General features: G+C 48.0%; 1 protein-coding gene across 1 annotated transcript in view; it reads left to right on the top strand.

Moving 5' to 3' along the window:
* The window catches only part of LOC144157895 (uncharacterized), a 62359-nt gene extending 44366 nt beyond the window's left edge, over positions 1-17993 (top strand). The window contains exon 12 of the mRNA XM_077688612.1: positions 17583-17993. Within this exon, the coding sequence (XP_077544738.1) occupies positions 17583-17751 (169 nt within the window). The 3' untranslated portion in view covers positions 17752-17993. The remainder of the gene's footprint in view (positions 1-17582) is intronic.
* Positions 17994-24066: the final 6073 nt, after the last annotated feature.

Genomic DNA, 24066 nt, shown 5'->3' with positions numbered 1-24066 from the left:
TTTAAACGAGGAAATCTTCGAATATAATACAGAATCATCCGCGTAAAGTCGAATCAAACTGATTTGGGTGGCACGAGATGTCGGGTTCCCCGAGATACACGAGAAACAAAAACAAATAACAGAAAGAACAGAAATTGGGCAGGAAGAGCAAGAGGAAGGTGCGGCCGTAGCTGTTTTCTTGTTCTGTGGTATTTTTCGAGTTTCGTACAAAATTCTACATTTCCATAAAGGTTCTATGTGCACTGCAAGGCAAGAGATCCTGTATCACTACGGGAAACCAGGAAAAAGCAGGTGAGAGGATTCAAAACCCTGCATTTTCCTTCGCCACGGCGGTGGTCAACCAAGATCATTGGCAAGAGCGTCATGCTCGGAAGCAGCATACCAAACGCGTGAGTGCCACTCGTAAATCAAATGAAGAGGCTTATGTAAAGGAACACTTCAGTCATGTCATAACACCACCGGCATTTGCATTTCGTTCTTTAAATAAGTATTTGGAAGACATGCCTGACAATTTTGCAAGCTCGAAGAAACCACGCTTAGAAGGAAAGGATGGTACTTTAGAAAATGAAACCTCACCTCAAGTTACAGGAGAAAATGAAGGCATTGACGCCGACAATACTCCCTTCACTCTTGTAACTTATAAGAAGCAGAGGAAACAAGGCATTCCGGTAGCGTTTAGGCCGTTGAACACGACTCTAAATTTCTGGCATGTAAACCCTAATCGGGTTGCGTCGGAGATTATTTCTACTGCAAAGGAAAAGGTCCAATCATTCCGAGTCAATAAGGATGGCTCATTTTCAGTCACTGTGGCATCTATCTCTTCAGCAAAACACTTACTATCATTAACCTCTGTAGCAGGACTAAGTGTCAAGCCATCGATTCCGGAGTCTTACACCCGTAATGTCGGGAAAATACGTTTCGTACCACCTCAATACACAGATCATCAACTTCTTGACTACTTGAAAGATTTCGGTGTTCTGTCTGTTCGTCGACAACAGCGGTTCAAGCGCAAAGAGGATGGTACTATTGACACACGCCCAGAGACAACAGTGATACTACAGTTCCGTTCTGACCGACCGATGCCAGAGAGGATATTCCTCGGCTTTACAAGTCACCCCGTGGAGGAATACTTCGGACCGGCAGTACGCTGTTACAATTGCCAGAGATTTGGCCATATGGCTAGAAATTGTCGCCAAACGCGTCGATGCAAAGTTTGTGCGCAAGATCACGACCACAAACAATGTAATCTGCTCCGACAGCCTCACTGTGCTAATTGTGGCGGAGATCACGCTGCTTCGTTTTCTGGTTGTCCTCAGTATAAACAGGCTTCACAACTTCGTAAAGAGGAGCTTCTTAATGGACCAAGATCTCGTTTCAAGATGCCATCACCCAATCCTGAAGTAGTCAACCATGTGCAACTTCCCCCTCCACGAGCCAAGCCTGAAATAGTCAACCATGTGCAACTTCCCTCTCCACGAGCCACAGACAACAGCCAACCTCTACAAAACAAAAGCTACGTGTCCGCGCTTCAGAATGCACATATCCAGCGTTCAGAAAACCAGAGGCCCTCTCGCAACTCAGCGATACTCCAGGATCCTGCGAAAGCCCTCCCATCAGCAGACATCTCCCCAAAGTCACAGGTTCGAGCAATGCCTGAGTCGGCGTCCACTAATACCAACGCCTTTTCAATGGATAAATTGATCTTCCCAATGCTTTTTGCCGCCGTTCGAGCCATCGTGGCAGCAGTACCACAAGCAAGCGACGTACCCGAGGTAAAAGCGCTCCTCGCCATGGAACCTTTACTGTGTTCACTACATACCCTGGTACCTCGAAATTTTGACAATGAATAACTGGTATAAGAACACCATTATATTTCAGTGGAATGCAAACAGTTTGCGATCAAAATGTGATGATTTCCGTAAATTAGTTGCTCAGTTCAATTTCCCTATTCTTTGTATTCAAGAGCCTGCCGTAACGGGCACTTTTCGATTAGCAAATTATGTAATTTACAAATCTTAGCGACCTGGCGGAGTGAGCAGAGCAATGTTATGTGTAAGGAAAGGACTACCCTTCTTATGTGCTTGAGGTCAGCAACTCAGATGTTGTCGAATATGTTGCCTGTAAGGTCTCTTTCGGTAGCATTTCTATCACTGTTATAAGTGTATACCTCCAGGGTGCCTGCCGTGTTACTGTGGATACACTGACCCGCATGTTTCAGTTACAGACGAATAATGTAATAATATGCGGAGATTTCAATGCTCACAATTCAATCTGGGGAAGTGATCACTGCGATGCCCGCGGATACGTCATTGAGTGCGCTGCCGACAGATGCAATTTGACAGTTCTAAATGATGGGTCCCCGACATTTCTTCGGGGATTTCGGTACTCGAGCTCCATTGATATAACTTTGTGCTCCCAGGACATCTTGAACGGAATCAGCTGGACAATAGATGTTGAAACCCGTGGAAGTGATCATTTCCCTATTCTAGTAAAGCATTCTCAGCTGTGCACTAGTGCGCCAAAGAGGTACGCTAAGCTCACAAACTGGCAGCTGTTTCGTCGTCACATTTCCGCGAATATTGGGGCACCTGTGGATATTTAAAATTTCACACAATTTATACATAGCACCTTCCGGACGTGCACGCGTGCAGTCACCGTTCCAGACCGTTACGGTGCAGTTGACAGTGAATATGAGCGTCTCCGTTCTCTTAGAAGGCGAGCGGAGCGACATTATCGCCGAACTGGGAGTGTCGAGGCTTACAATCAGTGCCAAAAAATTCACTCCGTTACACGGCGCCACCTTCAAAGGCTAGGAAGAAAACGGTGGCGTGATTTCTGCAGCTCATTATCACCAGTTACCCCCTCTCATAAAATTTGGACAGTTATAAGGTCCTTCTGGGGATCAGTAGCCCAGAATTACCCTTTCAGAGCTCTTGCTGTTGCCCGCGGGGACCCAGAGAGAACTGTAGCCCATGAATTTTGTAAAATGGTAATTCAACCAGGTGTCGAGACAAACTATCTGGAATATAGAACCTCCGTTCAGATTGCCAACGACGAGGTGCATCAGAAGCTCCACCTCCAGCACCCGGAAATAGATTGTCCTTTTACGATCAGTGAACTACAAAGTGCACTTGCTTCATGCCCTAACAAAACGGCTCCCGGGCCCGATGGCATCACGTATGCTATGCTTAGGAATCTTGGTCCAACGGGTATGTCCACACTGCTAGCTTTATTCAACACTTTGTGGAGTCAAGAAGCTGTTCCGGAATCTTGGAAGACAGCGCGTCTCAATGCAATTCTCAAGCCCGGCAAGACACCATTGTCGCTTGAGTCTTTCCGTCCAGTGAGCCTGACAAGCTGTTTGTGCAAACTTATGGAGAAAATGATTGCGGCAAGGCTTCAATGGTGGTGTGATGTGACACAAGTGTTCCCTGAATCAATGTCGGGATTTCGATGGAAGCGTTCATCAATTGACGCAGTACTTGATATTGTGACATGGGTCGAGCATGAGCGCAGTCGGGGGGATTTCGATGGAAGCGTTCATCAATTGACGCAGTACTTGATATTGTGACATGGGTCGAGCATGAGCGCAGTCGGGGGAACATAACAATTGCGGTTTTTTTGGTTCGACACTGCCAGTCACATTCACATCCTGCAGAGTATGTTGCAGATGGGCATGCATGGGCGAGCTCTGAGATGGATACAAGAATTCCTTACCAACCGAAACGTTTTCATGGAAACATCTAACGGTCGTACTTCCGAGCACGTTCCTTCTCAGGGTGTACCACAGGGTAGTGTCCTCAGTCCTTTCCTATTTAATTGTGTCATGGTCAACTTACCACGCAGATTGCCACCACGCTTGCAGCATTCCATCTACGCCGACGATGTCTGCATATGGGCGTCGGGTCCCAATCCCCTCGTCCTTCAGTCCATCTTACAGGAAGGTTTAACTAGTTTGCGAAACTTCCTAAAAGAGTGTGGGATGACGTTATCGTATACAAAAACAGCCGTGTTGCCTTTCACGAGGAAGCAACTAAAAACTTTCATTCTCTCCCTTGAAGGTCAACCTATTAAAACCGTAAAAGAACATCGCTTTCTGGGTGTAACATTAGATCGGCAACTTTCCTGGGCTGCACACATCAAGATGCTTGAAGGAAATGTCAATGCAATTATTAATATTCTTCGTAGGCTTACGGGCACATCATGGGGTGGACGTACATCATTACTACAACAGGTTCACTCTGCATTAATTAGGCAAAGAATTGCGTATTCAGCGCCAATTCTGCACGGGCTTTCCAACACCGCTGAAGAAAGACTTCAGAGGTTGCTGGCTAGGAGTTTGCGCGTTTGTTTGGGTGTTCCCAGACCATCGTCAAGTCCTCTTGTAATTGCTGAAGCTCGCCAGCCTCCCTTCCCAGTGATGCGAACTGTAGAAACGTGTCGGCATTTTTTTCGATTATCAACCCAGCATTCCCGCCATCATCTTAAACAAGGTCTTTTAGAAAGGAAAGGTTGCAGGATGCACAGGACGCTTGAGGCAAATATAAGCATTTTATCTATGTACGAGGTTTGGCCAGGTGATCCTGTGTATCCGCCATGGCTTCTTCCAAGTCCTGCTATTCAGTTAACTGTGCAGGGTCTATTCCGAAAAGGGGATTTGCCTGCTGTCGCTGCGCAGCAACTGTCTCTTTGTCAAATATATATGCTCTACCCTGGCTTCACACATGTGTACACAGACGGTTCTTGTCTACATACCTCCTCTACATCTGCTTTTGTAATACCGACCCTACACTATGAACACAAAATTAGGCGGCCCCATTACACTTCCTCAACTAAGGCAGAACTTTACGCTGTTCTGTTGGCCTTGCGGTTCATCGGCAGAGTGGCAGTTTCACAAAATTGGTTGATTCTTTCTGACTCTCAAGCAGCATTAGCATCTATGAAACATACTAGCAATGCTTTCAACGATTCATTGGTGTATGAAACTTTCAAAGCATTAACGAGAGCCTCTGAGGTGCACCATATTGTGTTTCAATGGATTCCTGGCCACTGCAATATTCCCGGCAATGCAGCGGCAGATGTGGCAGCTCGCCAAGCGCACCAATTTCCAACCTCCGACATATTGCCCCTCTACATTTCGGACTTGCGACATATTTTAACGAGAGCTAGTGACAGCCTTTGCCATGCTACATGGTTTGACGAACGGTCCCAAAGTAGCCTTCTCTTTGAGGTTGATCCCTTACTACGATTCCAAATTCCAACACATACATCCAGATGCTTAGAGACGCTTATACACCGCTTGCGTATTGGCACGGCTTACACAAAGCACTTTCTCCACAAAATCGGCAAAGTTCAACGTGCAAGATGTTTATGTGGTCATCCTGATGAAACGATTCATCATGTAATCTTAGAATGTCCCCGACATGACGACGCCAGGAGGAACTTTAAAAGTGTGCTCATGTCCTTAGACAATAGGCCGTTTAACCTCGCCAAAGTTCTCGGACCATGGACAACACCCAGTCAGCGACGGCGTTCTTTTTCTGCTCTTAAACTCTTTCTAGAGACTGCTTTCTTAGGACTTTATTAGTAGGAAATGTTCCTCTACCTTTGGTATTATTGCGCTTAGAGTCTCCAGCCATGACTGCCCACACTACGTGTTTTATTGCGTTTCTCGTTGTGCCGTTTTTCCTTCCTCCATTCTGTACTGCACATTGTGACTTCTTTAGTGTGTGATTTGTTTGTAATCTTCTGTGTGCTTTGTGATCTCCTGTTGTGTGTGACGTTTCCCCTAACCACCATCAAGTGTCTACCATAGTTGCTGACTCCTATTAAGGGACACCAGGGACAAATTTATGTTTGCAGTATATTGTGTGCAGTGACTCCTTGAATCATTGCAAGAACTCTCCCGCAAGAGCTGCCTTCGCCGAACTGGCCAGTGAGTTTGAGACTCTTGAAATGTCTATTACGAACAGTAACTTACGCGAGAAGGAGTAGCCGGCGCTCATATAAAGCGTCAACCTCTCCTATTTTTCCACCAGGTATTAAAGAAGAAGAACAGAAAGAATTAGCTTTGTAAGCAAAGCAAATCTTCGGGAAATCCGGCTGTTTTCTTGGTATAGTGGGAGGGAATTTTTTTTCTTGTCACCTATTTTCTCTCGTTATTTCTTTTTGTAAGTTCTAGCACGAAAAATTTAAAACAAATGGGTTTTTCTTGCCCTAGTGTTGCAAGGCTGTAGAAAAAGCAAAGCTGGTGGCCCCTCACGCTTCGTCGACAATATTCTCTATGACTGGGAGGCCCGGAACATTTGCGCCCAGCCTTTCACATCTCTCCGAGGCTGAATCACATTAGCACGCGCTAGACCCCTCGGCCACCGGCATCGTGAACTCTGCGTCTGTAACGCGAACTCGGCATCTGTGCTGCCCACTTCAGGCGCGAACACACGTGAACTGGCGAGCAGAACAGGACGCCAGAGATCACACCATGAGCGCTGGGCGGACGCCGGGCGCTCCTCACAAGGCGCATGCTCACATGAACTCGGTATTTTTCTTTGTATTTTATTTAAGCTCCTCACGTGGCGCAAGCTTACTTGCAGGACTTGCCAACGCCGGGCGCTCCTCATGAAGCGCACGCTCACGTGCGCTCGGTTTCTAATGAGAGCGTGCTTCTGGGCTAGTTCGTACATTATGTCTTGTAAAAACACTGCGCTAAATATAAATTAACGAAGACGAAAGACGGCAGAACACCAGATGCAGTTGTACGAAAGCGCCACTATCAACTGGCCTTTATTTTCCGACCCTATCAGAAAACATTGGAAACAAACATAGAAACAGAAACATTCAAAACCACCACGCAAACCCCTGTCTGTGTTAAGTTCTTGGTAGTTGTTATAGTCACTTTTTTGTGCGCGATCTCACTCACAGCTGTGAACGTGCGCTCGTCTTTCCCTCTATCTGGCTCACTGTCGCACGCGGAACATCTTTCTGCAGAAGGTGAATTTCCTTGTTTTTTAGAAGCAGAATTTCCTTTAGAATTTTAGAATTTCATTGTTTTTAGAGGCTGGCTGACGCATGCACCGTGGCTCTCTGATGCCATACTGATGGCTTCTATAATCTCCCTGGTCGTCCTGCTGTAGGAGCGGGCCAATACTGTTGTTTCATTGAACTGGGGTTCGCATTTGCATTTTTTGCAGTGATCGGCCAAATGCCCGGGCGCTTGTAGCTTGGCGCACGCGTTCTTATGCTTCCACAGTCGCTCGTTGAGGCACCTTCCGGTTTGTCCTATATAGGACCTCCCACAGTCCAACAGAATTTTGTAGACGACTTCTGACTCGCACCAAAGAAGGAGTTTCTGTGTTTCACCTCACAGCGTGGGCGTTCAGAGTCCCTTCAGCTTGTGTGGGGTGGAAAAAACGAATTTAGCATCGTACCTTTCAGCGACCTTTTTCAGCCCATGTTAGACGTTGTGGATGTACGGAATGACTTCCAGTGGTCTTCTGTCATCCTCCTTCTCCTGCTGGCGCCCAACGCCACGTTTAACTTTTTTCAGGCAGTTCTCTGCCACTCCTAAAAGAAGTGGTTCTGGAAAGCATGGTGCCCCCGCACCGGAAGGTGCCCCCGCACGGGGCACCTTGAGTAATCATGGTGACGGTGAGCAGCGACACCGCGAACCCCGAGCTCCCATACATAAGCCGTGTCCAACCGTGGCGACGTGTTTGAAGGTGAAGGGTAGAAGCCGTAAACGGTGGCCGTCGGAGCCTTGGTCAAGCTCCGGCCGATGGGCTCCCTGCCTGTCTACCAGTCAGGGAGCTCCGGGACCTCTTTGACTACCAGGGTAAGGTCAAAAAAGAAAGTACCCCCGTCTCCCTGCTTTTATACTATGCTATATTTTAAAAATAATATTTTATATCAATCAGAACTAGATCATCTGGCCTTTCAAATGATTTCTATGTGTGTGTTGCAAAGTGATGCCTCACGGTAGCCCTGAATTGTTCAACAGTGGCTGCACACCTGGAGGGATTGTGACTGTGACATTAAAGGGGTCATGCAGACAAAATACAAGTTTGTTTTATTCGAAAGATTTGGGGTTTTATGGTGCCCTTACCGCTTGTCCGGCAGCAAATGATGCTTTACTCGCCAAGAAATTAATCAATTCAAGTTACAATTTTAATTATCCCATCAAATCGTGTGTTTTGTAACGTCTGCGATTACATTACAAGGAAGGTCCTTCAAGCAAAATTTAAGTGCGCTGTACCGTCTGCTGCGGACTACGGAGCCTTGTTTACCATCATTCCTCTTAGATATCACCACCATACTGTCTTCACCTTTGCTTTGTGTATTGGTGTATTTGCACCTGGCTTTCTTGTATTACGGTAGATACTAATTGTTTCGTGAAACATGGGGTACGTCGACAATTTCGGTCCCGTAAGACAATGTCGCTTACACCGATTGGCCAGTGTCGCCTGAAACAACCCCAAAGCGCCGCACTGCTGCGCTGCTATAACAAGCATAGTGCGCGCAGTAGTTAAGAGCAGTATGCACTGCTTCTTCTTTCGTAACTTTCATTGTTTCACTTCACGATTCTTACTGGTATAAAATTATTCTTACTGCTATACAATGAACACGCATTACAGTTAAGCGAAAATAGCTCATTCTGCGAGTTTGTAAGCCCTGCATAACTTGCGATTGCTTTTGCTGGCCTAAGGCGATCACACAGCTGATCGTATGGTGTCATATGTTCTAGTACGGGAAATGAGCTAGTGGGTCGCATGGCCATTCCTTTTTTCCTATTATGTAGCTTATTTGAGCGAATTTTGCGTTTAAAGTCGTGTCAGTATGATTCTATCGAGGCAATCTTTCTAATGAACAGAACTTCTATTTTGTCAGCATGGCCCTTAATGATTTTTCTGTGCACTAATGGGCTTTTCCTGTGTCGTGAAACGTGTCTAAGCTTTTGGTATTTCAGGAAGTACAGCACTTTCAGACCGCATTCTTTATGCCATAAGTTGCTTAGGAATTAGGCTGCCCGTATTTGTAAAGGAATTATACAGATGCATGGTGCATTTTGATGTAAAAGAGAACAGACGATTCTTATCTTCCTGTACATAACTTGTGCTACCTTTTGAAATTTTTCATGTTAAATTTCACTTCTGCTTCAGCTAGTGAAGTTTATTGTCAGAAACAGAAGCATAAGTCATTGATGAAGCCACAAATAACTTTTATTTGTGGTATTAGAAGTGTTTTGTTCACCTTTACAGTGCTGCTTGATTGTGCCACTGGAGGCTGTTGTGTATAATATTTGTCCAATAAAAAGCTTTTGCAAGGTTTTACACAAGTTTTAATTGTGCACCTGAGTGGAGGAAAAGCTCTATTGCAATGAAATGTTGAGCTATACCCACAGATATTAATCAAACGTGTCCTGAAAAGTGTATGGTGCACCTACGAGCACCCTTTTGGACATCCTAAAAATTTCTTTTCTTTGTTCTCCATGGTATGGTAGACCTCCTAGCGAAGTCTTAGTCTGGGACATGTTTGTGTATCACTTGGGATGTTTTTAGAACTTAAGTGGGGTGTCCCTGGGAGTTCCCAAACTCCCAGGTGGGACATCCCTACCACTTACCTAGGATGCATGTGCGTTGTTTTGGGCTTGCGTCTGGTTTTATGCATTGCCTGTTGCCTTTTCTGCTTTGGAGCCCGAAGAACTCTCATCTGAGTATGCGTTATCGTTCTCGACTGATGGTTGTGGTGCGTTCTCATCCACGCCACACCGATGGTACAAGAAAAACAAAAGCGGTCGTATCATCTGCAGCTGCTGGCGCGAGATGATCCGGAACGCGTACGTTCGCTTGCGGCATCTACGCCCAGAGCGCGTTGAAGAAATGGTCGCGACAATGAGCGATATCCTTGGAAACAGCGTAAGTTTGGTAATGGACGTGAAGGAGATGAAAAATAACGATGGCAATCTTTCGACGCCCTCTCGAAAGTGCCCGCGAAGCGGTGGAAAGAGACGACGCACAGAAGTTTACGCCGACTTTACCAACTGCGCATTGCGGTCGTCCGTGCATCGCCTTTTTCGCCGCAATGGGGTCCCGACAGTGAAGGCAATTGCTGCGGATGTCAACGCTAGCGGCGATGTTATCCTCTCAAGCCATGGACTGTGCGCCGCCTGCTGAATGACATCGGGTTCAGGTACGGGAAGAGGGGCCGGAACTCGCTCCTGATCGAGCGGCACGACATTGTCGCTTGGCAGCAGAAGTACCTCTACGACATCGCCAGGTACAGGATTGAATATCGAGAAATATTCTACTTTGATGAAACCTGAGTGAATGCGGGACACATGATATCGACTGTTTGACGGACATGACGGTTGCTTCCCGCCACGACGCCTTCATGCGTGGTCTGTCGACAGGTTTGAAGCACCCGTCCGGAAAGGATAGCGCCTGATTGTAACGCACATCGACAGCGAGGGCGGCTTCGTCGGTGGGTGCCTGGACATCTTTCGGGGTACGAAGACAGGAGACTGCCACTAGGAGACGAACGACACTCGCTTTGTAAGGTGGTTTGGGGCGGGTTTGCCACAACTGCCACACGGTAGTGTAATTGTCATGGAAAATGCCTCGTACAACTCGTGGCTGGAAGAAGCAGTGCCTACGACGACTTCACGCAAAAATATTGTTCAGGACTGGGTGACGTCCGAAGGATTGCTTGCGATGAAAAAGCGCTTAAAAAGGAGCTCCTTAGCCTTCTGGCCTCTGTTAAGACACGGTACATCAGGTATCGTTTTACTGTGCAGCTGAAAGAACAGGATGTATTCTGGAGCGCTACCATTGTGATCTCAGTCCCATTGAGTGGATATGGGCACAAATGAAGTGAGGCGCCGCAGGAAAAAATGCCGCATTTAAGCTGGCAAATGTAGAGGTGCTCCCGAGGAAGTAGTTTCCAAGGTAACAGCTCAGCACTGGGCAAACACTGTTCAGCATGTAATCAACATTGAAACAAAGTTCACAGGAGACGGTTGAGCAAGTGCCCATGCTCAACCTATTATAATACATCTGGGTGAAGACGACATGGACTCTGACAGTGACCTATCTGCTATCGAGTCCTTTCAAGATGTGTAAGGCTGCGACCTATTCGCCAGTGCCACCTTTGGCTCGTTCAGTTAGTGTGGAGTGCGCCATTTAGCTTAAATACCTGTGTTCCAATAGCTGCAGAAGCAAGAAACTCCTTCAGACAGCAGTGAAGACCAGATATGCTGTGTGCTTTAATAAGACCTATTTCTGAGCTACCGAGCAGCCTGTGTGTGGTGCGTAACTTGTTCAGGGTTGATTACTTTGATATGTAGCTCTGATAATCAGGAGACACCTTTGCAATGTTTGGTTTGTAATCTCATTTACCATTACTCAGTGTTGTCTGCCGTTTCGTAGACTCAACAGTGATCTTCCAGTATAACAGTGAGGGCGGCAGAAGCTATTTCAACAATCGGGTTATGATCTCAATTGCTGTATTGAACGAAGAGGTGTGTTGTGTGGTGCTGGCTCATGGTTGATTGCCTTGATATGCAGCTATGAGAATAAGAAAAGGCTGTGGCAGTGCTTGGTTTCTCATCTCATTTGTTGCAAGTGTGGGGCAGGAATTAAGCCGAATATGTTCAGTCGTGACAGGATACTGCGTGGCAGATGTATCCATAAAAGGAAATCGTACATCTCGAGCTAGAGAAAATTCACACTGTTTCAAGCTATTTTCTAGAGGTAAGGCCACGCTTACACTGTGCGATAGTTTTCGCTGCCCGGGGAGGGTGAATATTCCCATGTATAGCATGAGGTGTGTGCAAGCCGAGTCAAGTGAGTTCACAAATTTACTTCAAGCGGAATCACTTCTGCGGTGTGTGGCGTTAGGGCTCCTTGTTCGAAACTGTGTGAATGGTGATAAAGGCAAGTTTTACCTACAGGACAGGACACTAGTTCGAGCTTTCAGTGCAAGATTTTTACGTTGTTTGAACACTTATACACGTATGGGATGGGGAAACAGTTGCAAATAAGATGCCTTCATGAAAGCACGTAACGGAACATTGTGTGCCCGTGTGGCTAGCTGAGCCAGGTTGACTTGTGATAGAGTGTTAAGAACAAATAAATCTGGTTCAGTCTTATTGCTCACTTCATTTGTTCTGCATAATTCAGCAGTTTGTCTGTTTAGCTGTCTGAGCCAAACCTGACTTATGATAACAGCAGTGAGGACAAGAAAAGTTGCTTCAGTGTTTTATTTCTACTTTGATTCTGTTTAGCTTCTATCTGGCTATCTGCTGTCTTACGCAGGAAATATGATAATTAGGTTTTACCTGTTGTGTAAACCACTGGATAAAATGCAGAAACACAACATTAATAAAACCAATTCCCGAAGCTTTGGGAAAAGGAAACAATGTAGGCTTCAATCGATCCTCCCATGTATGGGAATAAGTTGCTGTAGTGCATTTTTGAAAAGATAATAAATTTCTTCCTGAACATATCATCCGATTCTGGCTCTTGCGTAACCAGAAAAGTATGATTGCATTGACCAGTTTCAGCAGAAGGATGTGACCATATGTGTGTTTCCATGCATCCACTCAACCGACATGTCACACATGAACCAGTGCAGATGGCTTTTTATGGTACAGATCACTAAGTAACTATTCAAACATACTTCATTGCCCATGTTATGAATTTGGCATCAATTGATGTGCTGAATTGGGCATCAATTGATGTGTTGCCATTGTGATCTACACTCCTAATATATGCGTAGACATTGCACGTGTTGCGTTGTAAACAGCGCTGCAGCAAGCAGCAGCTTACTATTCGACTTGGCATCCACGATGTTGAGCACTGCTGCAGCAGCAAGCGTCTCGCTCCAGCAGCCACTTGTGATGCCACAGGGAGAATGGGTGAAATACTGACGGGTTTTCCAAAGCTGAATGCTCTATTTTGAATTTTCAGCACAGGCATTAAGATGACCCTTAAAGCAGCAGCTTCTTACTTAAGTGACATAAACACAAGGTTGAGCAGTGCCTATAGCTTCAGTATAGCACATCTGTGATGCAAGAAGTTGATTTGGCGAAGAATATGCATGCGCATGTGCAGGAATAGCTGAAAGGTGGTTTACTTGTTTTCAGTGGTGCATTTCAGGTATTCACATGCATTGTTGCAGCTGGTCATAGCGGTGAAATGCAGTTCATGAAATTTCACTATCCCGAAGCACAGCTCATTCACGAAGCCTAAACAAGACAATGAAATTGAACTTACAGTGGCAATACTCATGTGGAATCTTTAATAGCATAGACAATGGAAACTCAACGCAGATCCCTATTCGTATTTAATTCACAAAGGTTTTCGTCCAAAACAACAACTTAGAGCGCTCCAACAAAAAACACCCGTCGAAAACATACCAGCGGCAAATAACGCATTTAACAATGAAATATCAGCGTAACTGAGAATCAAAATAGAAAAGGAGGCAGGTTAAATCCCATCACGCAGCTAAGCTACAGCTCGTACGCGTTCACGTTCAAAAATCGCGAAAATTCAGCTTCTTGAATTTGGCAATTTGAACACAATTTGCACGAATACGCTTGCGCCCGGCATGGACTTGGGACACACGGCTCGACATAAGCTCTAAAAGAATGCAGCGCGCGACGTCGCGCTGTTTCCGTTTCGCCCCGTGCATAGAGATAATATAGTGGTCCCGTGCATATCTCTCCATGGAGTTAACGTCGTGCGCTATGCACAACAGTAATATTTACGACTTTTGTAATCTACGAGAATTAAACAAGGAGTTATCGACCCTGTCGCAGTCACTGGTGCGATAACGTGGGTAGCACATACACAGGAGGGACTAAACGGTAGAACGAGAAGCACTTCCCGCTCAAGTGCGATAGCCATGAAAGCTTTGACGGAGGCGATTGAGAATAATATTTGTGACTGTGTCCGCACAGGATGACGATGACAGCTTTGTATCACACAGTGTACATAGAATCCAGCACCTGCAGCGGTGGCTATTTCCTGGCAACGCCGGTCTCTCACAAAGCAGAAGAAGAAACACCATAGCGATTGTAGCCACCGAGCATGTTAAGAACACTGCACACAAAGCGCAAAGAAGGAATACGACTGAACGGCACTAAAAATCATTCTCAGAGCCCGACGACACCGATGGATTAACGCGAAGAGCGGAGGCGGCCATTTTAAGTCCGTAAGCGCGGAAGAACATGCTCTGATTTCTTAATTGAACGCGGCGTGTAGGCGGTCTACCATGACGTCACATTGATACGGTGACACCAGTGGCTGGATGGGGGTCCTTTGATGAAGAAAAGCCGCATTTTTCTTGAGTTGTATTCGAGTATAGCGTCAATAAAAAAAGGCTTTTAGAGTATCGGCACTCTTCTCTCATTGTTATGTGCCGCCAGGATTTTCATTGGTCGGGCGGCACCACGTGATATTTGGTTACATATGGCGCAGCCATTTTGTTTCTGGTCGCCAATTCTCTTTCTCTTCTCTCTCTCTCTCTCTCTCTTTCTCTCTGTGCTGCGACGCTATAGCGGCCGGTCGCACTCTGCCCTCCACAACCGGCTGCGGTTTCGTTTGGAGAGATGGCAACACTGCAGGCCAGAAACAAAATTGCCCCCAGACGCTTCCGGGTGCACGAAGTGGCGGTAGTCTTAAGCGTAGCTTATTTAGTGATGCTAGCTGCGCCGTTGTGCTTCTAAGCCTAAGGACGCGCATTAGTCCCCCAACAGTGGTGGTTGCCCTTCAGAAGGAGCAAAAAGCGGAAGCGCTCGTGTGTAGACATTTTGGCGCAGCTTAGAGGTGTCCACACTGCCAAAATTAATGCGGACCGACCACTACGGCGCACCTCATACATAGGTGTCGATTCTACGCTCTAAACATTTCAATTTCGTATTCCAGCAGTTGAACGTGCGCAGCGGGTAGGCCTGTTGTACTGACAGGCGTCGCTGCATTTCTGCAACGATGACTGGTTTGGTGACAGCCATTGCCACTTTCGATATTATTGTGCCATGTGCGCCTACGGGAAATACCGTCGGGCGAGGGCCATGTAGGCAACAGTCAGGAAAAAGAAACAGAAACGGCAACAGACAGGCGAATTTGAACTTCAGGTCGTATTCACCCTCACCTGTCGATAAGGTCAGTGAAAGTTTCCCGTGAAGGACAAGGCAGACTCTACCGCTGCAACCGAGATTGCCGCTGGCTCCTGCGTAAGCGAAAACAGTTCATCTGTTAAATAAGCAGGGAATTTGCGTAACTGTTCTTGGAGTTAAACAAAATACGTTACAAAATGCGGCAGTTGTGTGAAGTTTGAGAGCCAACAAGGGAACGGTTGCTCACAAATTCTACAAATATTCATTATTTATGTAGCAGCCTGCTAGGCAAAAAAAGAAATCACCAGCTTAGAGAATTTGTTGGAAGGTCCGACTTGTTAGCATTTTTTCGTTGAAATGAAAACATCGCCAGCTTACAAGCATTTTTGAGAGGTTCGGACGTGTCAACATTTCTCTACGCAAATTCAATCGGGTGCACGCTTGCGGCAGAAGACTACTTCACTGAGGTAATCAGATGTGCTTTACTAATATCCATGCGTTGCAACAGCTTTCCGAATCCCAAATTTCTTAAACGTAAGCCACTTTTGCCACCAGCGTGAAGATCCGCGTGCAAAACTGCGCTATACGAATTGTGTTAATCTGGGCATACGCTAATACCCTGGTGTTCTTAGAAAAACTTAATTGCATCAGGTTCTAAAGTTTCAACGACATTTTTGTCTAAAACTTACGGCAATTATTAGCTTGGCACAGGGATCGAGGCTTATAAAACATGTTTTACTTACAGCCAAATATGTTTAGGAAACAGCGCCAACCGAGAGGAGCGCTATTCTAAAGCCACCCCAAAAGATTAATGGTTCTAGAGTTATATGCGTCTCGGAAACCATAGGAAGCCAGAGGATCAAATTCCTTGAGAACTGCCACGGATTTATGGTTGTGCGATAGCCATGAAAGCTTTGGCGGAGGCGACTGAGAATATTTGTGACTGGGTTTGTAACGTCAGCAAACTGGGCCTCTTAGCATTACGTGCTGGCACCAGGAATATTCTCTTAGCGTGAATTTTTTTTCCATCAACACGTAAACTCTCTAGAAAAGGCTCTACTCATCCCTTGAGGTCGAAGTTTTTAAAAGTAATCTGCGGCTCTAGTCTCACTTGATTTAATAAAGTACGAAGTGAAGATAGCTCACGACATTGACTGCTTGCACAACTGGCCCAGTAAGCAACATAGTATACGCACGCGTTTGGCAACCCTCGCAGAAAGTCTTCTCTTAAATTTGTTTTTCGTTTTCCTTCAATTGCGAAAACATGCCTTCTTGCTGTTGCACCGTTTCTAGGATGTTGTCTGTGCAAGCGTTTTATCGCTGATGCCGTAAATTGTTGCTGTAAGCCTTTCCAGTAAGGGATGCTACGCTGTCTCCGCAAGCATGAAACATAAACCATGGGGTATATGGAAAGACCCGGTAGCGACATTGGCTCATCAGGGGCGCGTAGAAGATTTGTTCCTTAACGCATAGCTTTGCCCATTGGAATCTCGGGATGATCATTGGGAATGAATACGACTGCTTTAGGAATTGGTCGCCGAGGCTTTAATGTAGAAAACAGCCATTTAAGGTTATAAAACTCTCCTCGTAACCTTCCATTGCAACGACCTTAGCGGGTACTTTGAAACTTTTCGTGTGCCTGTACTTGCTTTCTCCGGTTAAAATGCGATTCGCAGTGTCAGAACTTGAGGAAAGTTTTTGACGCAACCCTTTGGGTGATCTGATAGAGACTCGAGTTTCATTGTTTAAAGTTTCCCTAGAAAGTCATGCAAGATGCTACGCGTCAATCCGTTTGCATAATTGATTTCTAGTCCACATTTCATCGCTACGCAAAACTAAGACACCTCGGGGACACAATAAATGGGCCAGAGAAGACGGTATAGCAATAAGCACAGCCCGCAAATGCTTTTTTTTCACCGGCTCGGTCAACTAGCAGGTTTAGTAACTGCACCATCTCTTTGGAAGGTATTCAGTTTAGTGTTAGTTGTAATCTATCTTCCTTGTACATATCTTGAAAAATGGTTAACTCAGTTCTGCAGGCAAGCCATTCTCTGCATTGTTGCACAGTGCCTCAACTAGAAAGGACGCCGTTCCTGGAGATGTATCAGCGCAGGTAGCACAACTCCGCGTTGTAAAGCTAGGAATAAAGTTACATGCTGGTCAGGTCTTTTTTTTTGGACGTCAAATGGAGCGCTAACCAGAGGCACTTTGATGTGTGTAGCCAGTCAGCTGAGGTGATCCCGGGCGTTGGATATTACCGTGTGCTGTTGCTTCGCGCGGCATAACACAGGTAACCGCAATTGATTCCGTTTTTATCGCGTCATTAAGCGCCGCATGACTATGTTAAACTGTCGGCTCAATCCTCACGCGAAGTCTCTCTAGAACCGGAAGGTGACGCAATACGTTTTTCTAACCGTGCAATACTTTTTGAGGGGTCGTGTTTTGCTCCAGTATATTTCTATCGCTGCAGGGGCGTACCCATGACGGAATATGGAGACCCGTGGGAACCCTGGGCAACGAGCGACACCACGCGCATGGAATTCGAGGACGAAACAGAGGCCCCTCCGCAAGAAGTTGTTGACAAGTTGTGCAACCCAATCAAAAAACAATACAGTATATACGACAGGATTACCCTGTAAGGGAATGGGACATTCCGCCGTTAGTGCTACAGAAATGTCGGTCGTGCAACAGACATTCTGCAGTTCTACAACAAACATCCCTGTCGCACAACAAACCATCCCTTATTCACAACAGAGATCCCTGTCCTACGATAGATATTTCGGTTGTACTACAGAAATTTCTGTTGTACAACAGATGTTTTTGTTGTGCTTTTCGGCTGGCAAGCAACCTTTTTGAATAAATAGGGCCAGCCACCAGAGCTGCCGCGGGCTATAATAACCCTTACGGCGGTCGGCGTGCGAGCGCGCGGACAATGAAGTTTGTTTTCGTTTTTTCTGTATGCTGGCGCTTATACAGCGTGGAATTCCTGCATTCATGAAAACGTAGCAAAAACATACACTATGCTATCGAGCGGTAAGGCGGAGGGTGGGCGTAACACACACACACAAACGAACAGGACTAAACACACAGAGGGCGACACACAGCTGTAGCACATAAATCACCGAAGCTTGTGCAACCAGCTAGCCCCAGTCTGAGCTTTGCTAGCAACAGTGAGTGAGGGTAAAGCTCAGTGCGACGGCCTAGTGAAGTCTGGGAGCCAAGCGAAGAGGTCACCCGAGCGTGACCGCACACCTGGCTGTCGCGCTAGCACAGCTGATCGATGGAAACAACCTTATTGGCCGTGACGTGAGCGACGATTCTCTGGGGAGCGCGCCGAGAACCAGGTTGGAATCGAATCCGAAGCTGGCTCCCCAAATGGGTGACATCATCGCGTTGTTTCCCCCGGGGTTACGTCACCACCATGAGCCACGGTGGCCACTACGCGGGCGACTCTGCAGACGTTCCGAGGGGAAATATCGATCTTGCAGATTCTTCCCAGCAGTTTTGATTTCTAGCATGAGCTACACTGGCCGAGGTTGAGGAGTTTCGCGTGGCTCCTGGAGAGACATGCGCGCAAGCGCGAGGAGCCATGACGTCACACCACGCAAAGAACGTGGCTCTGCCCAGCGTCTCTCACACACTACACGCGCCCAGCGCCTTCGCCGCTCTCCGTTCCGCACGTGGCGGCCGTGTCCAATTGATGATCATATGAGGGGTGGTCGGGTGTGGATCCGATGTCTCGTGAGTGGCAGCAACACCTGCGTGCGCCTGTGGAACCAGCTTAGCTCTGGTGCTATTGATGACGCGGCGCCGGTGCCGCTTGTTAAATATACATGTGTCACATGATGCGTATACGGTGTGTGGGCCTTTGAAACAGCAGTAAGCATGATAATCAAGCGACTCCTAGACAACCACGATAGCTAAGAATAACCCGCTGAACCTTAACCCACGCTACGGACATCCTGGCATAGCCGAGCTAAGCCACTGATATTTTTTGACGACGTCGCTTGTATGACGGTGAAAAGCCGCCGCATAGGTTTTAAGAAATTTTCGGAAACACCAAGATGAGCATTGTGGGATAAATGCTCTGCTGCACACCGCAAGGCTGGGATTAGTCGAGGTTCTGTAGCCTTGTGATCCGAATATTTTTTTCTCTGGATGTGGTAAATTGACTACGTTACTAAGCAATTTCTTTTTCTTCTCCGTGTTATTTTTTATTCAGAATTATTTACAGGGATGCTATCCGTGACGGTGGGGCAGAGATATAGGCAGAATGCCCGACAAAGCATCTGCCCCCATACAGTTCAGCGTAGCAGGACTGGGGGGGGGGGGGGGGGGGCAGAGGTGAAGTAGTTTGTGGTGAAGCGGTTTGTAACAAAGTCAGACGTCAATGTAAAACGAGAATATCCGGTACGAATTTCTCTGAAGCACCTCTGTGCTCGCTGCTCTCCAAGTAACAAGAAGTAGGTTATGTTAAAGGTAACACAAAAGAAGGAACGTTTAGAAAAACTCTATTACTCGGTTTTCTGCTTATTCGGTGGCTCAAAAAGAGCGAAAAAGAGCAAAAATTATCCCTGCGCGAACTCTGCGCGGAGTAATTCAAAACAAAATCATGGGCTCTTTCTTCTTATTTTCCCGTGGAAATACTATTGTCAAGAAATGCAGACCCGTTGAGTGATCCGAATGATACTCCTGTGCTATTTGCTTTCTATACGCTATTTTTTCTGACGGAGGAGAAAAGCAAAAAACCCCGGGTCTACGACATTTCAGGGCACGTTAAAGATCCCCAGGTGGTCAAAATTAACCCGGGGCCCTCTACTACGGCGCGCCTCATCACCTGTATTCCGTCGGCACGGTAAAACCCTTCAATCAATCAATAAAGTCTATCTCTCCATTCGCTTGTGCATTTCACGTTTAATTAGGCGCCTGTTATGTTCGAGCACCCTTCTTAATTGGCAAAGATCGCCAGCTGCTCGTTTTACGGTCGTTCGTTTTTCTTTTCCCGCCTTTTTGGGACGAGGATATGAATGGGCAGAGCGGAACGCGACGATGGGGAAGCGTTTTCTTCGTGTAGTCGGGGGGCGCATGAGGCAGGTTCCGAGAAGTGGCGCGCCTGGCGCTCCCGCTCATTGTTGTAAGGATGCCGGGGACGCTCGAAGTCGGCCCGGCGCCGTGACCGCAGCCGTGAATGGGTACTGCGCCGTCTCGCAGAGCAGCGCTGCAGAGGGTGCAGCCGGAGCGCGCTAGCGACGAGGGTCCAACCGCACGGTGAAACGAAGTGTCAAAGTAATGGCCGGGAGCGAGGGGGTCAAGATTTATAAGTGTGTGTGTCGCTACTGTCTCCGGCGGACGGGCAACTAACTCTGCTGCCTTTGGTTTCAGGAATCGTTAAGAGCCGAAAAGTCAGAATGCCAGACGCGCACTCTGTTCGGCACGTGGCGGCAGTAAATTACGGGTTCTTAAGACCCGGGGACAGCACTGCCGCCTTTGTCATTTGCTTCCCTGCTCCGGTACGCATTTCGTCAAACGTCCATGTCCAGCCACCCCATAGAGGGCTAGGCTGTAGAACACGGGCTCGCACTCATGGTGCAGCGGGGTTTCCGTGAACCGTCATCTTCGCGGAAGTCGAGTGTCAGACGCGGTAGATTCCGTGCTCAGTCACAGAAAAGGGAAATTTATGACCTTAAAGGCTTCGGCGTGGTAAGAGACACGCGTTCTTCTAAACGGCTTGTTTACCGCTCGACCGGGTTTGTGCCGTTCTATAGTGCTCCATTTTGGTTTGTTTGTTGCTTGAACCCGGGTGGAGAGAGAGCGTTGGGTCACGTGAGTGGGAATGAATGTATCCGTGATTGGGTGTAATTGTGGCCAATGAGTGCTGATTTTGAACCATTTTGGGAGGGATTTTCACTCTTTCTTAAACGCCCACTTTAGAGGCGGGGTTTTTGTGATCAAAAACGGAGTGTTGCGCATTGTTTGGGGGGTCAGAGATCAGGAGATCTGAGAGATCAGGTCGATCGAGAGGCGAGGCGAGTCTCGCATGTTGCGGGCTCGGCTCAATGTTGAGTGGCTAATACATGCCCTGTACATAGTTGTACTTGTAAATAAACTGTAAATATTCCTTGAAAAGTCAGTCGTCTGCTACGTGCCCTCGACCAACGAGCCATCTATCGTCGACTACGACATCATTGAAGAGCGATCGATCCACATCAACGTCCATCGTCACATCGTCGTCATTGTCAACTGGTGCCGTGACCAGGATCGGTCGAGATGGCTTTCGGCGGACGACGGGGCGGCTACTTCAAGGAGGGGGCGACATCCCAGTGAGAGGCCCCAGGGAGCGGAGTCTCCACGGCTGCGGCAGAACCCGGGGTTCAGCGAAGGAGAGTCCGAGAGTTCGAGCAGAGCTCGGGACGGGAGAGAGAGTTGCAACGGGAGCGGAGTCTCCGCTGCTGCGGCAGCAACCGGCGTCATCGAACGAGACGTTCGAGCGTTCGAGCTGAGACTCAACGGAGCGACAGGTTGGTGCGAGGCTTCGGGGGCGACGCTACGACCGGTGTCGAGAAGCGAGCGGCACTACCCGGCGTCGTCGAACGAGACGTTCGAGCGTTCGAGCTGAGACTCAACGGAGCGACAGATTGGTGCGAGGCTACGGGAGCGACGCTACGACCGGCGTCGAGAAGCGAGCGGCACCACCCGGCGTCATCGAACGAGACGTTCGAGCGTTCGAGCTGAGACTCAACGGAGCGACAGATTGGTGCGAGGCTACTGGAGCGACGCTACGACCGGCCGTCGAGAGGCGAGCGGCAGCACCGGCAACGCCAGGAGGGACACGGAGGGAACACAGGTGGGCCCTGATTTGTTTCCTCCGGTTTCATGATGGCGCCCACCACACGATCCCAGGAGCAACAGGGGGAAGCCGTAGAGGTTGACGAATCAAATTCTTCTAATCGGACAGATTTGAGCGATCCGTCAATGGTGACAGGGCAACAGGCAGTAGCGAGCGGCGGTACCAGCGACGCCGATAAAATGATCGAGGCACTGAAGCTGCAGATTGAACTTGAAAGATTAAGGCAGCAGAACGGTAGCATGGACAGCGGCAATAGGCCAAATTTGAAAGGATGGGCAGATTCACTACGAGCAGTCCTTGCGCCGATGCCGGAATCCGATGAGCTCGTGCCCGCATGGTTCCGCAGCGCTGAGAACATGATCCGTACTTGGGATATTCCTAATGAGGCTGCAGGATCAATCATTGTCCCGTTCCTAAATGAAAGGAGCCGGGCGCTCATTGCAAACAAGTCGGATGGTCGAAGGCTTTTGTTTGAGGAAGTCCGCGATGTCATTTTAGAGGAACTAAAAATGACTCCCGAAGAATACAAACGCAGGCTCTACGGTTGCAAAAAGGGAAATGAGACGTGGGGCCAGTTTGTTACTAAGCTTGAAGGGCTGTTAGATTACTACTTGCGAAGCCGCAACGTTCGTTCTCTCGAAGAGCTGCGATCTCTGCTCGTAGCAGATCGGGTTAAACAGCTGATGAATGACGAACTACGTGCGTTCATTCTTCAGCATGAAACGAAGGATTGGTTGAAACCAAAGGAGGTTGCATCGCTTGCGGAGAAATTTGAAGACAGCAGGCCGAGGCATCGCGTGGTAAACCAGCGGAGCGGTGACTCGAACGGGGCACGCGAGGGAAGTCAGCGGGAGTTCGCAGACAAAAACAAGAGAGGCGAGTTGAGAAACCCTCCGAAGTGTTTCAGCTGCGGCCGAATTGGTCACATGCAGTGGAGCTGCCCGCAGGAGAGGAGAGGAGAACCGCCTCCGGAGCGACCGAATAAACCGCCTTCTTCGAAACTAACCGCGAGGGCACACTGTGACCCGGGGGGCGTGTTGGAGTGTGGAGTGAGCAAGGGGGTGCAGGTATCTAAGCTGACATGGATCGAGCTAACCTCTGGGAAGACCCCGTTTAGAGCCCTTTTGGACTCTGGGGCAGAGATAACAGTTGTGAGAAGGGACCTGATTCCAGACGCCGTAAGTGAGAAGGGGTCGGGGAAACTAACGATGCGTGGGGCATTTGGGCATGCGGTAGAGGCAGACCTCATGTACGTTCCTTTGAGCTTGAGTATCGGCGAGGGTAGCGTGAACCCGCAGTTGGTAACGCTTTGCGCGGTGACTAACGAGTTGGCGGAAGGGGTGTACGCGATCCTTACACCCGACCTTTACGATGAGCTCAGGCAGGCCAAGAAAGAAGCCGATGATCTAGCCGCTAGGATTGTACAGGCTGAGAAAGACATATCACAGCGGGAAAGTGTGGGGCACGTGGAAATCACCCTAGAGCCCGAGGAACGTGAGCGCAATGAAGAAAGCGGAGAAATAGCGCAGGTTGCCGCAGTCGACACACTGCCACGGGAGAATGAGGCTGAGGTGAGGAGAGCATTTGTGATAGAGCAAAGGGACGACAGTTCGCTGTCACAAACGTGGGAGCAGGCGCGAACGGGAACACATGGGATGGTGGTAGAAGATGGCCTTCTCTTTCACCTGGAGGCGATCGATGGTAGACGGTGTAAGCAGCTTGTTCTGCCGGAGTCGCGCCGCAAGGAGGTACTTGTACTAGCGCATGACAGGCCATGTGGCGGGCATTTCTCGCAAAAGAAAACAAAACAGCGGATCCGGAGCGCGTTTTTCTGGCCGAACCTGGCGGGAGACGTTAAGAAATATTGTCAGTCTTGCCATTCATGCCAGATGTTCTCTAACCGGAGGATAACGGATCGAGTTCCGATAACCCCTTTGACAAGACCGCAAGAACCGTTCGAAGTGGTCTATCTGGATTGTATCGGTCCAATCGAACCGACTTCAGCGCGTGGGCACAGGTATGCCCTGTGCCTCATAGACCTGTGCACCAGGTGGCCCGAGGTTATTCCGCTCCGCTCTTTGACAGCCCAGGCGACGTGCCAGGCGCT

This window comes from Haemaphysalis longicornis, unplaced genomic scaffold, assembly GCF_048455015.1.
Source record: "Haemaphysalis longicornis isolate Haplotype H1 unplaced genomic scaffold, Haemaphysalis longicornis Haplotype H1 scaffold_10, whole genome shotgun sequence".
Classification (NCBI taxonomy): Eukaryota; Metazoa; Arthropoda; class Arachnida; order Ixodida; family Ixodidae; genus Haemaphysalis; species Haemaphysalis longicornis.
This window is presented reverse-complemented; position numbering and strand designations above follow the sequence as displayed.